The following is an 11,953-nucleotide window of genomic DNA, read 5'->3' as shown; positions in this document are numbered from 1 at the left end:
GTCTATGGATTTAACAGCCGTCCACTAAGGGTAAATGTTAAGTATTCTGTTCTCCACCTTTTACCGTCGAGGTTTGAGAAAACAAACCGAGGTGAGAACGTCATGGATGAGAGAAAAGAGCATGAACCTCCTATAAACACCAAGAAAAACCACAGAAGAAGAAAGTTCTCTGGATATTCCTGCCACTGCCGTCGCAGCATCTGTCTCAGTGTTTAGGATCTTTTCAGTCAGTTCATTCTGCAAATTGTGTAACTTTATTATTTCAGATTTCAGAGACGCTGGTGATCAGTCAGAGTTCAGGATGCTGAGATCAACTTCAGTTAATTTGAATGAGCAACAACATTTTCTACCAGTTTCAGAAAATATGATCAGAAAGGCCTCAGAGATTCTTTTAGAGACACGTTTAACCTCGATCCTCTCAGTTCATGTCCGACGTCACGTTAAACAGGCTCCATAGAAAATACACCGTGTGTTGAAGTTAAATTTCTTTTAATTGGGGGTTGGGGGTTATTTAGAAAACAACTACAACAGTCACAGAGATGAACAGTCGACGACACAGGGAGTGTTTCAGTTCAAATTAAAAAAAGCTGGAGGAGGCTCACACCCTTCGCTCTCATCTTTAAATTTCCCTTTTAACCAAACCACGATCTGCGAAGAGTGAAACCCGACGAAGATCGCTTTCCCACCGGGAGTGTGATGTTTTACGTCGTGTGCAGGCGACGCCCGCAACAAAGAGAAAACTTATTTAAAGTCATTTAAATCGAGGCACTGATAAGGAAACAGTCACTTTTTTTTTGTTCACTCTCCGTTTTTTGTGCTTTGAGCGACGACTGATTGACTTCAGGGGCGGAGCGCAGTGGTTGGGACAGTGGTACCTTTGCTTTTCAACATAATGCACATCACCACGGCTGTGAACGCTTAACGGACCGAGCACGAACACGTAACATGACGAGATGTAACAGAACATCTATACAAAGAAATACTAGCTAAATAAGGCATTTTACTTTTATTAATACATAATGAAACTAAGAGAAAGAAAGAAAAAAAAGTCATATTTGGTGAAAGTTTGGCAAAGCAAGAAGAAAAGTAGAATAAATTATATGGAGCCACAAACTTGTGACAAGGCAACAACCATGTTTTTTTTCTTTTCCCAATGAGAAATGTGACCTGTAGACGGAAACACAATGAGACGTGTGCGCATGCATGCACACAGACAGACACACACACACTCCCATCATCACACACTCGCGCTCTCTCTCACAAACACACACAGACACACACACACACACACACACAGGGGGAAGAAAAGATAGAAACAGGTGAACATTCACAAACAAAAAAAAAAAAAAAGACATTGTGCAAAAATAATGTTTCCATGTATGAAAACAAAAGACGTGAACGTTACAAACATCTGACGTTTCCGCTCGACGCCCAGACCCTGTGTGAATGAAACCAGCCACTTGCATCCATTGAATGTACAGTACAGTCTGTGTGGTGCACGGGGACTAAGCTCAACGCTAAACCCCCTCGCATGTGTCAAGTATTTTTTTTTCCCATTGGAGAAACAAAACAAAAACAAAAAGGCGAAAGAAATAAATGGTGCACTTACATATATATATACATATATATATATATGTATATATATATAAAAAAAAAAACTGAAATATACAGCGATAGATTTACATATTTAGAAACTCTTAGTATGAACTGCTATTAAAACTAATCTTAGGAAAAGAGACGAGACAAAGAGCAACGACTGAGTCACACGACTTTGTTTCCCTCCTCTTCCTGTGTTCTCTGCTCTTCGTCCCTTGAAAACAGACTTTTCCCTTTCGCTGGACAGATGGTGGACATGTCTCAACACAGAATCCCGCAGTGGAAACAAAGAAGACAACGTCTGGTCAAACATCAGAAATAAAGTATAAATGTATATGAAGTGAAATGATGCTACAGGTCATGATTGAAGTTGTTGTTTCACTGTGTATGAGCCACTGATTAATCTGATTTACTGTGAGTTGATGTCATTTGGGACTTTAAAAAATAAAAAACACCTCCTTTCCTCTTTCCTCCCTCCATCTCAATGTCTGATGGACAGCGTGGAATCGAATCGGCCTCCTACTGCCCCCTGGTGGTTTGGCTGAGCTCTAAAGGGACGTTCTCTCAAAGTGACTTTGTGTCTGAGCTAGAAAATCTTAACATGATCTAAAAAAAAAAAAAGGGATAAAAGAACTTAATCTCATTAAATGAATCTCTTTTCAACAAAAGAAAATAAAAAAGGTGGTGTTCTTGTTCTGAAAATCAGTTTTCACGCAACATCTCCTCCTCTTGGATTCTTCTAGAGTGAAGGTGAAATAAACTTCTTCAAAAAAAGTTAGAGCAGCAATGGCATAGATAAATTATAGATAATTTATAGCCAAAATAAAAGCATGAATTAGATCTAAAACACGGGGGGGGGGGCGGCAGATAATGATATCCTAAACTTAAGATACAACATCCTGGCCTGGGGTTTATCAACATCTTCTGTATTGTGGCTTCTGACCTTCTGGTCACTTTAACGACCACAGATCTCTGGACTTTAACACGTAAAAAACTATCAAAACATTTGAGTTTTTCTGATTGGGCGTCTTTCTGACATCGACCTCATGTACTTCTTGATTCTCTTGATTCTTGAGAGTCACAGCAACATGATTTAGGGATTTTAAAAGTCTACGATCTGAAACCTGCTCGGGCTTCTGTCCGTTTCATTTGAACTCTTAGGCTACATCCATACGACGTAAATGTTTTTTTTTCTTTTTAAACTAAAACTTAAACTTTGGCTCTGCATCAATTTAAATCCCCGAAACTAACACGCTTATCACGTGACGCTTCTCGTGCACTCCAACGTAAACAGGAAATGCTGGAATAACAGCTGTTCTCCTCCACATGTAAACAGTTGTATAATTGTAAAACACATAATTTAACAGCTGTTAGCAAGGACAACAGGGTCAGTGACACTTGTAATTGATTCTCCACGTTGTGTTCTACACTCGAGGCCGACGCTAGTTGATTGCTTCTGGAAAGGGGGGGGGTCATGTGACAGGAGCCTGACGAATCAGCGAAAGGCTAGGACATGACGGAAAAAGGCCCGATCAGCGAGAGGTCGTGAGGGTCGACGTTTTTTATTTCTAAACATCTCAGATGGAGTTTTTTTTAACTAAGACGGAGTCTGCAGCGTTTACAAACGTCCAAAGAAGAGTGGACGCTGCTTCTGTAGCAGTTATTGAAACGTAGTCGTGTGGATGTAGCCTGAGGCGAATGTAACGGAGGTGTTTAAACACCGCTTCAGATTCTCCCAGGTCAATCTGGCCAAAAATATCATCCTCAAGTACGAATAGCAAGACGGCGCCGAGGTGAACGGGCTCATTTTTTTTTTTACACTAGTGTTCCTCCTCCCTTCAGAATGAGTTAAGAAAACCACCTCCTTTAAATCTTGTGTCTGTGCAAAACACACCAAACTAAAGCTGCGCATCCAAAACATTTGTCAAAACAGACCATCTTGGATTATTGTGTGACAACACGCCAAACACTCCCTTCTGGGGTTAGAGGATCTAGCCTGCTGTGTGTGTCTGTGTGTGTCTGTGTGTGTGTGTGTGTGTGTCTGTGTGTGTGTGTGTGGACTCAGTCTTGATGCAGAATGAAGGGGAAGAATACATAGAAGAATCGTTTCTTACACTTGTTTGTATACAAGGAGGGAGTGAAGAGGGCGGGTGGGGTCTTGGTATATAAACATGACCAAGTTGAATATAATCATCATCATCATCGTTATTATTAGTCATCGTCATAATAAAAGTCTTTACATGGACATTGACTGACAGACACGGCACAAACTTTACACTGTTGCTCAGTCGAGAAAAGGAGCAACAGAGGAGACGGGAGGAGAGCGCAGGAAGTCTCTCTGTCCAGTTTGTCTCCTCCTCTACACCCCCTCCTCTCCGTCTTCCTGTCTCTGCTCCTCAGTTTCCTGCTTCTCCTCCGATCCTTCCGCGTCCTCCTCTGTTGCTGCTGCTCCCTCAGGATGGGGGTGGGAGTCTGATTCCTGGGGCTCCGAGGGCCCGTCCTCCGTGTCTCCCTGCCCGGTCTGGGGCTCTTCAGTCGGAGGTGGGCCTGGGTCCGGAGCCGAGGTAGAGGGGATGGAGGGAGACACGGAGGAGGCTGGGTGGGAGGCGACGCTAACCTTAACTGTACTTTCTCTCTCCTCCTCTCTCTCCCCTTCCTCCCTCCCTCTCTTCCTCCTCCTCTTTGGGCTTCCCTGGGAACCGTCTACTACGCCATGGGGCATGGCGGGCAGCGCCATGATGCCACCGTGCTGCAAGAACATGTGCGGATACAGCAGGCCGTGGGACATGCCCGGGATCAGGAAGGGGTTGAAGGTAAGATGGCTGCCAGCGCTCGCTCCGAGGTGCATAGAGCCAAGATGGGCCCTGCTGGTGGAGGTAATGATGGCCGCCGTCTCCATCGCTCCCGGCCTTTTGTTGGTGTCCGCTGCTCCTTTCTCATCCTGGCTCCAGTCCTTTTCGCCGCCGTTGGCCGGAGAGGCTGCACTCTCTCTGTCGGCGGGCGTTGTGGATGAGGGGCTGGCCTCAGATGTGGAGGGTGCCATTGTTGTGGTGACCTTCGGCGCTGACAGAGAAGAAGAAGAGGAGGAGCTGGGGTGAGGAGGCTGCGCGTGTGCCATCATTGCTCCGACGCTGAACAAGGCATGCTGAGGGATCGCAGCCCCATGGGGGTGCGGGATGCCGTGCAGCATCATGGGTAACATGCTCAACCCGTTCTTGGCGTCTTCTGCCGACCCTCCAGCTCCACCCGCCTGGGTGGAGAAACCGTGAGGGAATCCAGCTGCCATGATCCCCGAGATGGGGATTCCAGAAATACCGCCACGGAGATTCTGCATGGCCACCATGGAGTCCATGCTGCCGATTAAACCGCCGTTCATGAAGAGTGGGGGGCCGAGGCCTGATGAGGAGGAGTCAGAGACGGATAGGAGGGGCTTAGGCATCTCACTGCGAGGCCGACGTCCACGGCGGCGAGAGTTCGGGTCTCGGTTAACTGGTTCTGTCAGGATCCGAGAGAACTTCCCCTCAGGGAGGAAACCCTGCAGGTTAAAGGAGGATCAAATATTATATTCAACGTATTATAAAAAAACTACAGGAGGATTAAAAAGTAAAATCATCCCTCAATGTTTTCATCATAATCATAATCCTGCATGTTTTTATTCCTGCAGTCATCATTAAAGTTGTTATACTCACAGAGTGTTTGACCACATCAGCCCAGTCTGGAGCGACGTAGTACTCCGAGTTGGCATCCAACCACCTGGAAAGCTCTTTGATGGCTGGAGCCATGGCGCCACCAAGCTGCGAGGTGAGGGAAACCAGCACAGCAATTCAATGACAAAGATATTCAGCCACATGTGGGAGTTCTCTGTGTTTATCTGCTTTACGGCAGCCAGTGAGACCAGTGGATGACACCACAGCACCACCAAGCTGCAGCAAAGTGTAACGCAGCAGGACACTGAGTTTTTCCTCCAAAATGTAGATGAACCGATGGTGTAAGTGAGCTGTGTGAACGTGTGTGTGTGTTTTCTACCCTGCGTCCGGTGCCTCGGTGCACGACAGGCACCCGCTCCTCCCCCGTCAAAGAGTTGATGTCCAGCTTGGTCGGGTCTTTACAGCGATGCCTCCTCTGCTTGGGACGCTCCACGAAACCATGTAACAGACCTGCTCCGGACTGAAGAGAGGACAGAGGCGTTCACGAGACACGACCATTATTTAAACACAAAAATAAACGTGGCATTGTCGCACCAATAGCGCGTTTCTGACGTACATGAGCGAACGTGGGCAGATCCATGCTGTAGCCCGGATTCTGTCTCAGCCACTCGATCAGACCTTTGCTCGCCGCCTCCCTGTCGATCGCCACAATCTCCGGCTGAGGAGGCGTCTGCGTGGGGGTGGGAGTAGAAGAGGTGGACGGAGTGGGAGGACCCGCGGGTCTCTCTGAAGGGGAGGGGGACGGCGAGGAGGTGGAGGAGGAGACGGAGGAGTGGCTGATCATATCCACCCGGCCCTGCAGGTAACACACACACACACACACAGATGTGTTAGCTTGATATTTAACACTCCATCTTTCAGACTCCCCCCCGGTGAAGCTCCTCTGTCACACTGAGGCACACACAGTTCAAACCGGCCTCACACTGACCCACCTGTGTCTCAGGGAGGTGCAGTCCTCGGCTCTTGGTGAACTCAGAGTACAGAGCTTCCACGTTTCTCCTCCTCCCTCTCCTCCTCCTCAGTGAGTCATCTCCCCTCAGGCTCCCGTTAACTATCTGCCCTGTTACAGGATGGATGAGCCCGGCCTGCAGTATCCCCGCCATGTCGATTCCCACAGAGCCAGTTAACGGTGCTGTGATGGGGGGCGGCGGCAGCTTGTGACCGCTGCCGGCCCCGTGGTGGCTGCTTCCTGATGCAGCCTCACCCGAGCCACTAGTGGTGCTTATTTCTGTAGACGACTTGGTTAGATCGATGGCTGCTTCTTGCCAGCCATTCATCAACATGCCTCCTGTGCGGTGAGAGGGCGGGGCCACCACCGGCCCCTTCTCACCACTGGAGCTAGTGGCGGCAGCAGCGTGGCACGCCGACGCTGATTTCCCAGCTAAAACCTTGGCAGCGGCTGCGGCGGCCGCGGCTTCGTAGTCGAAAGACCTTCGACCTCCTGCGCGTTTGAGCTCGGGGAGGTAGGGAGGAGCCACGAGCCTCTCCTGTAAGAGAGGCAAGGAGGTGAGGCGCCAAGCTCCGCGCCCGCATGCGCCGCCCCGAGGCATGTACTGTCAGGGTGGACAGGGTGGGTGAGGGGTAGACAAGAATGGGAGAGAGATGATGGCTTTATTAAACAAACACATGGACTGAGACACAACACAGTGGCGGCTGTCAACCAGACCTGGGGAAAACTACCTCAACACTGTATTTTATCAGCTCTCGGTTTTGATGCGTCAGCTTCAGGACGTAACTTGACGTCAATGAGTTATTTGATGCCATAAAATCGGGTGGAACATCATGATTGACAGCTAAGGCTGACTGAAGTCTTAGCTGTCAATCATGATGATCGCTGCCACGGCTCCACTCCACGATCACTACTGCAAGAGGGCAGCTTTCATATAACGGATACTCAGGCTTCATTGCTGGGTAGCGGGAGGAAGTGGAGCCTCAAGAGCAGCTCGGGCTCGAAAAATGATTCAAGCCTAAGTAATATTATTTCAAACTTTTTTGTCAGAACCCAGCCCCGACTCAACGGGTCCCAAAGGGCTTGGCTCGGGTTCCCACACCCTTTATTTACAATCTGTGGTTCATGGCATCATGTGATTAGGATTAAAACAGTCAGCTGAGTCGACAGAAAAGTAATTTTGAGATTTAACTTAACTATTCCATGTCTATTGTTCCAAATTCTTTTAATAATAACAACTCGTTGGTTTCCTGATTCGTTCACCTCTGAGATTATGAGATATTAAGTCTATAAATAGGTCGCACACCCTCAGTTCCCTGGTTTATGGTGTGTAACATTTTCTAAGTCTGATAATTGGCTGTAAAATAACAAATACTTTTAGATTTTTCACTAAATCTCTCTCCTTGAGTAAAAGCATTAGAAATTTTCCTCATATATGAGGCTTAAATAAATCGTTAGCTATACGACTACACGCCCAGGTCTGATATCAACATGTATAATATCAACAGTACACATTACAGACAACAGCAACTTTACAAGAAAGCAATGATGAATCTATGAAGTGAACCAGCGGTGCCCAGTGTCACCTGACAAGCCTGCTCTATATTGTACAAATTAAAAAACTAAACAGGCGATACACACTCAATAAAACTAACAAGGATAAATTACATACTTCATTTTTATGTAATTTAAAGTAAAACACTCTGAGTCTGCAGAGTCTTCGTCGGTCTCCTTTGAGGAGAATGAACTTTAGCAGCAGTTTAAACTGGACACCACTTGTATGAATCGTGATATGAGACAATGGAAATAAATGTAGACAGATGACAGATACCCTGATATGGACGGGAAAGGGTTTAGACCTATTCATTCATCAGGTCACAGGTTCATTCTCACCTTAGGTAGTCTGGTCAGAGGCGGAGGGATCTGGAACGCCAGTCCCTGGTTTGTCTGCTGAACTCTGGCCTGTCCCTGGACGGAGCTCGAGGCCGTGGTGGGGAGGAATCCCCCTCGGTGGTGGTGGTGCTGCTGGGCCAAGCTGTTGGCCAGGCAGGAGTTGGCGGTGAGGGAACCGGGCGCGTCGTGCTGCTCGCTGGGCCAAGGCCACTTCCCTTTCAGGATGGCGTGACAGATGCTGTCCAGACGGTTGATGACCACCCGGTCCTACAGGGGCAGAGATAATGTGACGGGAATTAAAAACCTGAGGGAGATACAATGAGAAGATGAACACAGCGGTGCCAGAAACACACGAGAGAGGGGAGGGCAACGTTTCAGAATCGATCTGTTTTTTGATAAACCCAAAATAATGTCTAATCTTTAACCGTTTTCTTTTTCTACTGTATTTGTCTCTTTCTGTTGCCGATTTTTTGAGTTTGCCTCATGAAAACATTTGCACATTGTAAACTACAGTGGTGTCTGTCTTCCTGCAGAAGAAAACACGGAAACATTTGGGTGCACGGGGAAAAACTTAAATTGTGGGTATTTGTGGCTGGGGAAAAAACAAAATCTGTACAAACTGAAACAACAACTTGAAGTAACTAAACTTTTACAGCTTTGAAATGTGTCTCATGTTAAACTGATTCCATTTGGACGGAAACGACAACACGGTACCTTCGGCCATTCTGAAAACGAGTAAAGTGCTTTCTCCTGTAAGAGCTGAGCGATGGTCGGCTCCCTGGCGTCGTGGAGGCCGTCAGGAAGGTCACACATGGAGATGGGAGCTGCAAACCGGGGGCTGCCTGCGTATCCTTCCACCACAGGGACTAGGACAGAGGACGACACGTTTGAAACCAGCAGTTTGTCTAACAGGAAACATGTAGTGTGAATTTAACATCATCGTGATTAAAGCAGTTAATCAAGCAACAGATTAGTCGACAGAAAGTGGATTAAGAGATGTATCTTTACTCCTCCAGGTCTATTACTCTAAATTCTTTTGACCTTTGAACCAAACCGAGCTTAAAGGAGACATAGTGACATAGTGTCCTCTAGTGTGTTATTAAGGTTTTTGTGAATGTAAAAAGAAGTTCGACAACGTCTGTAGTAAAGTGAGCTCCTGAAACACCACGTCCACGTCCTGCTTCATGACACATGACATCGTTTGGTGTCGGCATCAAGTGAAGATGTTGGAAGACATGTTTGTCCAATTAATACAATAAGCTCATAGTTATTTAATCTGTAACAACAAGTATTAAACACGTATTTAAACTCATGTCATCTACCTCAGAGGTTTCTTCCATGCCGTAGTTACACCTCTCTCACACCAGTTTACTGTTAAATAAACTGCCGCAAAATATGTCTCGTATGAGGATTCTTACTTGGTGTACTCGGCCTCTCCTCCTTCACTTGGCCTCTCTCCACCAGGCTCTCTGAGGAGTCCACCAGTCCGTCCGCTTGCTCGAGCTTCGGGGTCAGCACCGTGCTGTCGGCCTCCAGCAGCTCCTGCTTCGTCTCAGATTTGATCTCCGTGAACTCGAGGTCCTCCGGCTTGGCCTCCGGTTTGACCTCTGAGCTGTCCGGGTAGGCTGCGAGCTCCAGAACGTCCGGCTTGGCCTCGGGCTTGATGGCGGACGTGTCGGGGAAAGCTGTGAACCCTAAACCCTCTGGCTTCGTCTCACTCTTAAGCCTGGAGACGTCTGGGTAAGAAGCGAACTCGAGAGCCACTGGTTTGGCTTCGGGTTTGACTTCGACGCCGTCTGAGAAGGCTGCAAACTGGAGAACTTCAGGTTTACGGTCCACGCGCTCAGGCTTCATGGAGATGCTTAGATCTTCAGGTACTGACTGCAGGGTTTCTTCTTTCAGGGGATAATCTAACTGCTCCGCTTTGGTCACCAGCTTTTCTGACTTAACGGGGTAAGCGAGAAACTTTGCATGTTTGACTTCAGAGCTGTCAGGGTAGACGGGTAACGCCTCCTCAACGACCTCCATCTTTGTCTCCTCTACCTTGATTGGCTGCTCCAGTTGAGCCAGTTTCTTCTCACCACCATCGTCTGGTAACAGAGGAAATTTAAGATCCGGTGTTTTGGCGTCAACGCTGTTTTCAGGCAGAGCGGCGACAGGTCGGATTTTGTTGTGTTGAAGCAGATGGTCTTTGTTGTCCTGATATGAGGAGATTGTCAGGGCTCCGTTCTTACAGTCTTCACCTGGACCTTCGTAATTCTCCTGATCTGTGGAGACTTCAGTTTTCCCACCGTTCTTGGCGTGGGTCTCATCAGACGTTGATGCCACTGTGTCAGAGGGGAGTGAAGCTGAAGGGCAGGAGGGTCGTGTGCAGTAAACGCCGTCCAGCTCGGTCTCACTGGCTTTAGCGTTCGACTGTTTCACTGGAACGTCCTCATCCACTTGATCTGAAAGATCCGTGGGCTCCATTGAACCATCCTCTCTGGAATTTTCTGCTATTTCTCTCGCGTGCAGGAACTCTTCAGATGCATTTCCTATCAGAGTTCCAGACTTTTCATTCGTCTGATACAAAATCAACCCGTCCACCTCCTCCTCCGGCTCTTCAATAGACTCGGGACACTGCTCGATCTTCCCGAGATAAGGATGCACGTCTCGGGGAAAGCCTGATTTACGCTCTCCTCGCTCAAAGCTCTGCTGAAAGTCTTGAGACAGATGGTTTGACACCTCCATCCTCTCGTCCTGGTCTTCTGGTTCTAACCCATCGATCTGGTCCATGTGTGGATTCAAGACTCCCAAACTTTGGTCTGCAAATATAAGTCAGATGGAATTTAAAGTCAGGAGGAAAGGAAAGCAGGAAGTTTATGTGATTATAGCATCTTTACATGTATTCTGATGGCCCATGTTTATTAGAAACTGTCTTTATTGAGACCAATAAAACCGTAATAGTTTTACACACTAATACCTTGTTGTGCGTCACTCTGTTCTCCTTCCAGACGCTGACCTCCTTCTTTGTCACCGCTCTGCTCCATGTTCTCCCCGGACAAGTCCTCCACGTCTTCTTCCTCCTTCTCATCGAACTCAAACCCAGCGCCCCCGTGCCGCTCCTCTTCCTCGTCCACAGGATTGGTCAGGCTCTCGGCGACGTCGGCGTGGCCCAGCCTATCCTGTGGCTCATGGGCGGTGATGTCAGACAGAGAGAGGGGAGGAGGGGGGACGTACGGCGGAGGGGGGCTCGCTGACAGGTCGGTTTGATCTGCGCTGGGTTCCTCGCTCACACCAATGTCCTAAACAAAATAACAATAACACATTTATGTATAAAGAACTTCCTCCTAACAATCTTTCAGACCACAGATCACCACGTGTGGCTGCAGGGGGCGCTGTTGCTCAGTCAAAGTCACATAGTGCTGCTTTAAAACTATATTTAGTTCGTCAATATTTCCAAAGTTCCCTGATCTTTAAACAGCTTTTAATAGACATTTTCTCTCATTGGGTCGAAACCGAAAATATTGTCTGTTTAATAATGATTTCAGCAGCAATTAAAGAACAGCAGGTCTTGTCATTTAACTGCTAAATAGTAAAGTAATATTCCTCTGGTAGAAGTCAGTAACAGCTTAAGTGGGCGTTTTGAGAAAAATGAAAAAGAAATAAAATGAATTTCATAGTAATTTACTGTTTGTCCTCGGCCTGCCGCACTGAAAACATTAAAATACAAATGGTTTCAGATTATTGTTTCCACAGGGGTTGTGATTACACAGCCATGTTTTTAAAATGCTTTTGAAATCATCATCATCTTCTCTGCGAGTTGCTA

At 47.2% G+C, this 11,953-nt stretch overlaps 1 protein-coding gene across 5 annotated transcripts in view; it reads right to left on the bottom strand.

Annotated features, from left to right (window-relative positions):
* Nucleotides 1-472: 472 nt before the first annotated feature.
* The window catches only part of chd6 (chromodomain helicase DNA binding protein 6), a 67,616-nt gene continuing 56,135 nt past the window's right edge, over nucleotides 473-11,953 (bottom strand). For 3 of the 5 annotated variants that reach the window (XM_047339365.1, XM_047339366.1, XM_035151283.2), the window contains exons 37-45: nucleotides 11,108-11,429; nucleotides 9,564-10,949; nucleotides 8,860-9,011; nucleotides 8,146-8,412; nucleotides 6,236-6,856; nucleotides 5,860-6,099; nucleotides 5,623-5,763; nucleotides 5,286-5,390; nucleotides 473-5,131 (exon numbers count right to left, since the gene is read on the bottom strand). In XM_047339365.1, the coding sequence (XP_047195321.1) occupies nucleotides 3,956-5,131; nucleotides 5,286-5,390; nucleotides 5,623-5,763; nucleotides 5,860-6,099; nucleotides 6,236-6,856; nucleotides 8,146-8,412; nucleotides 8,860-9,011; nucleotides 9,564-10,949; nucleotides 11,108-11,429 (4,410 nt within the window). In that variant the 3' untranslated portion in view covers nucleotides 473-3,955. The remainder of the gene's footprint in view (nucleotides 5,132-5,285; nucleotides 5,391-5,622; nucleotides 5,764-5,859; nucleotides 6,100-6,235; nucleotides 6,857-8,145; nucleotides 8,413-8,859; nucleotides 9,012-9,563; nucleotides 10,950-11,107; nucleotides 11,430-11,953) is intronic. The other 2 variants (XR_007032584.1, XM_047339367.1) reach the window with 2 other exon arrangements.

The sequence above is a fragment of the Hippoglossus stenolepis genome, chromosome 3 (assembly GCF_022539355.2).
Source record: "Hippoglossus stenolepis isolate QCI-W04-F060 chromosome 3, HSTE1.2, whole genome shotgun sequence".
Classification (NCBI taxonomy): domain Eukaryota; kingdom Metazoa; phylum Chordata; class Actinopteri; order Pleuronectiformes; family Pleuronectidae; genus Hippoglossus; species Hippoglossus stenolepis.
This window is presented reverse-complemented; position numbering and strand designations above follow the sequence as displayed.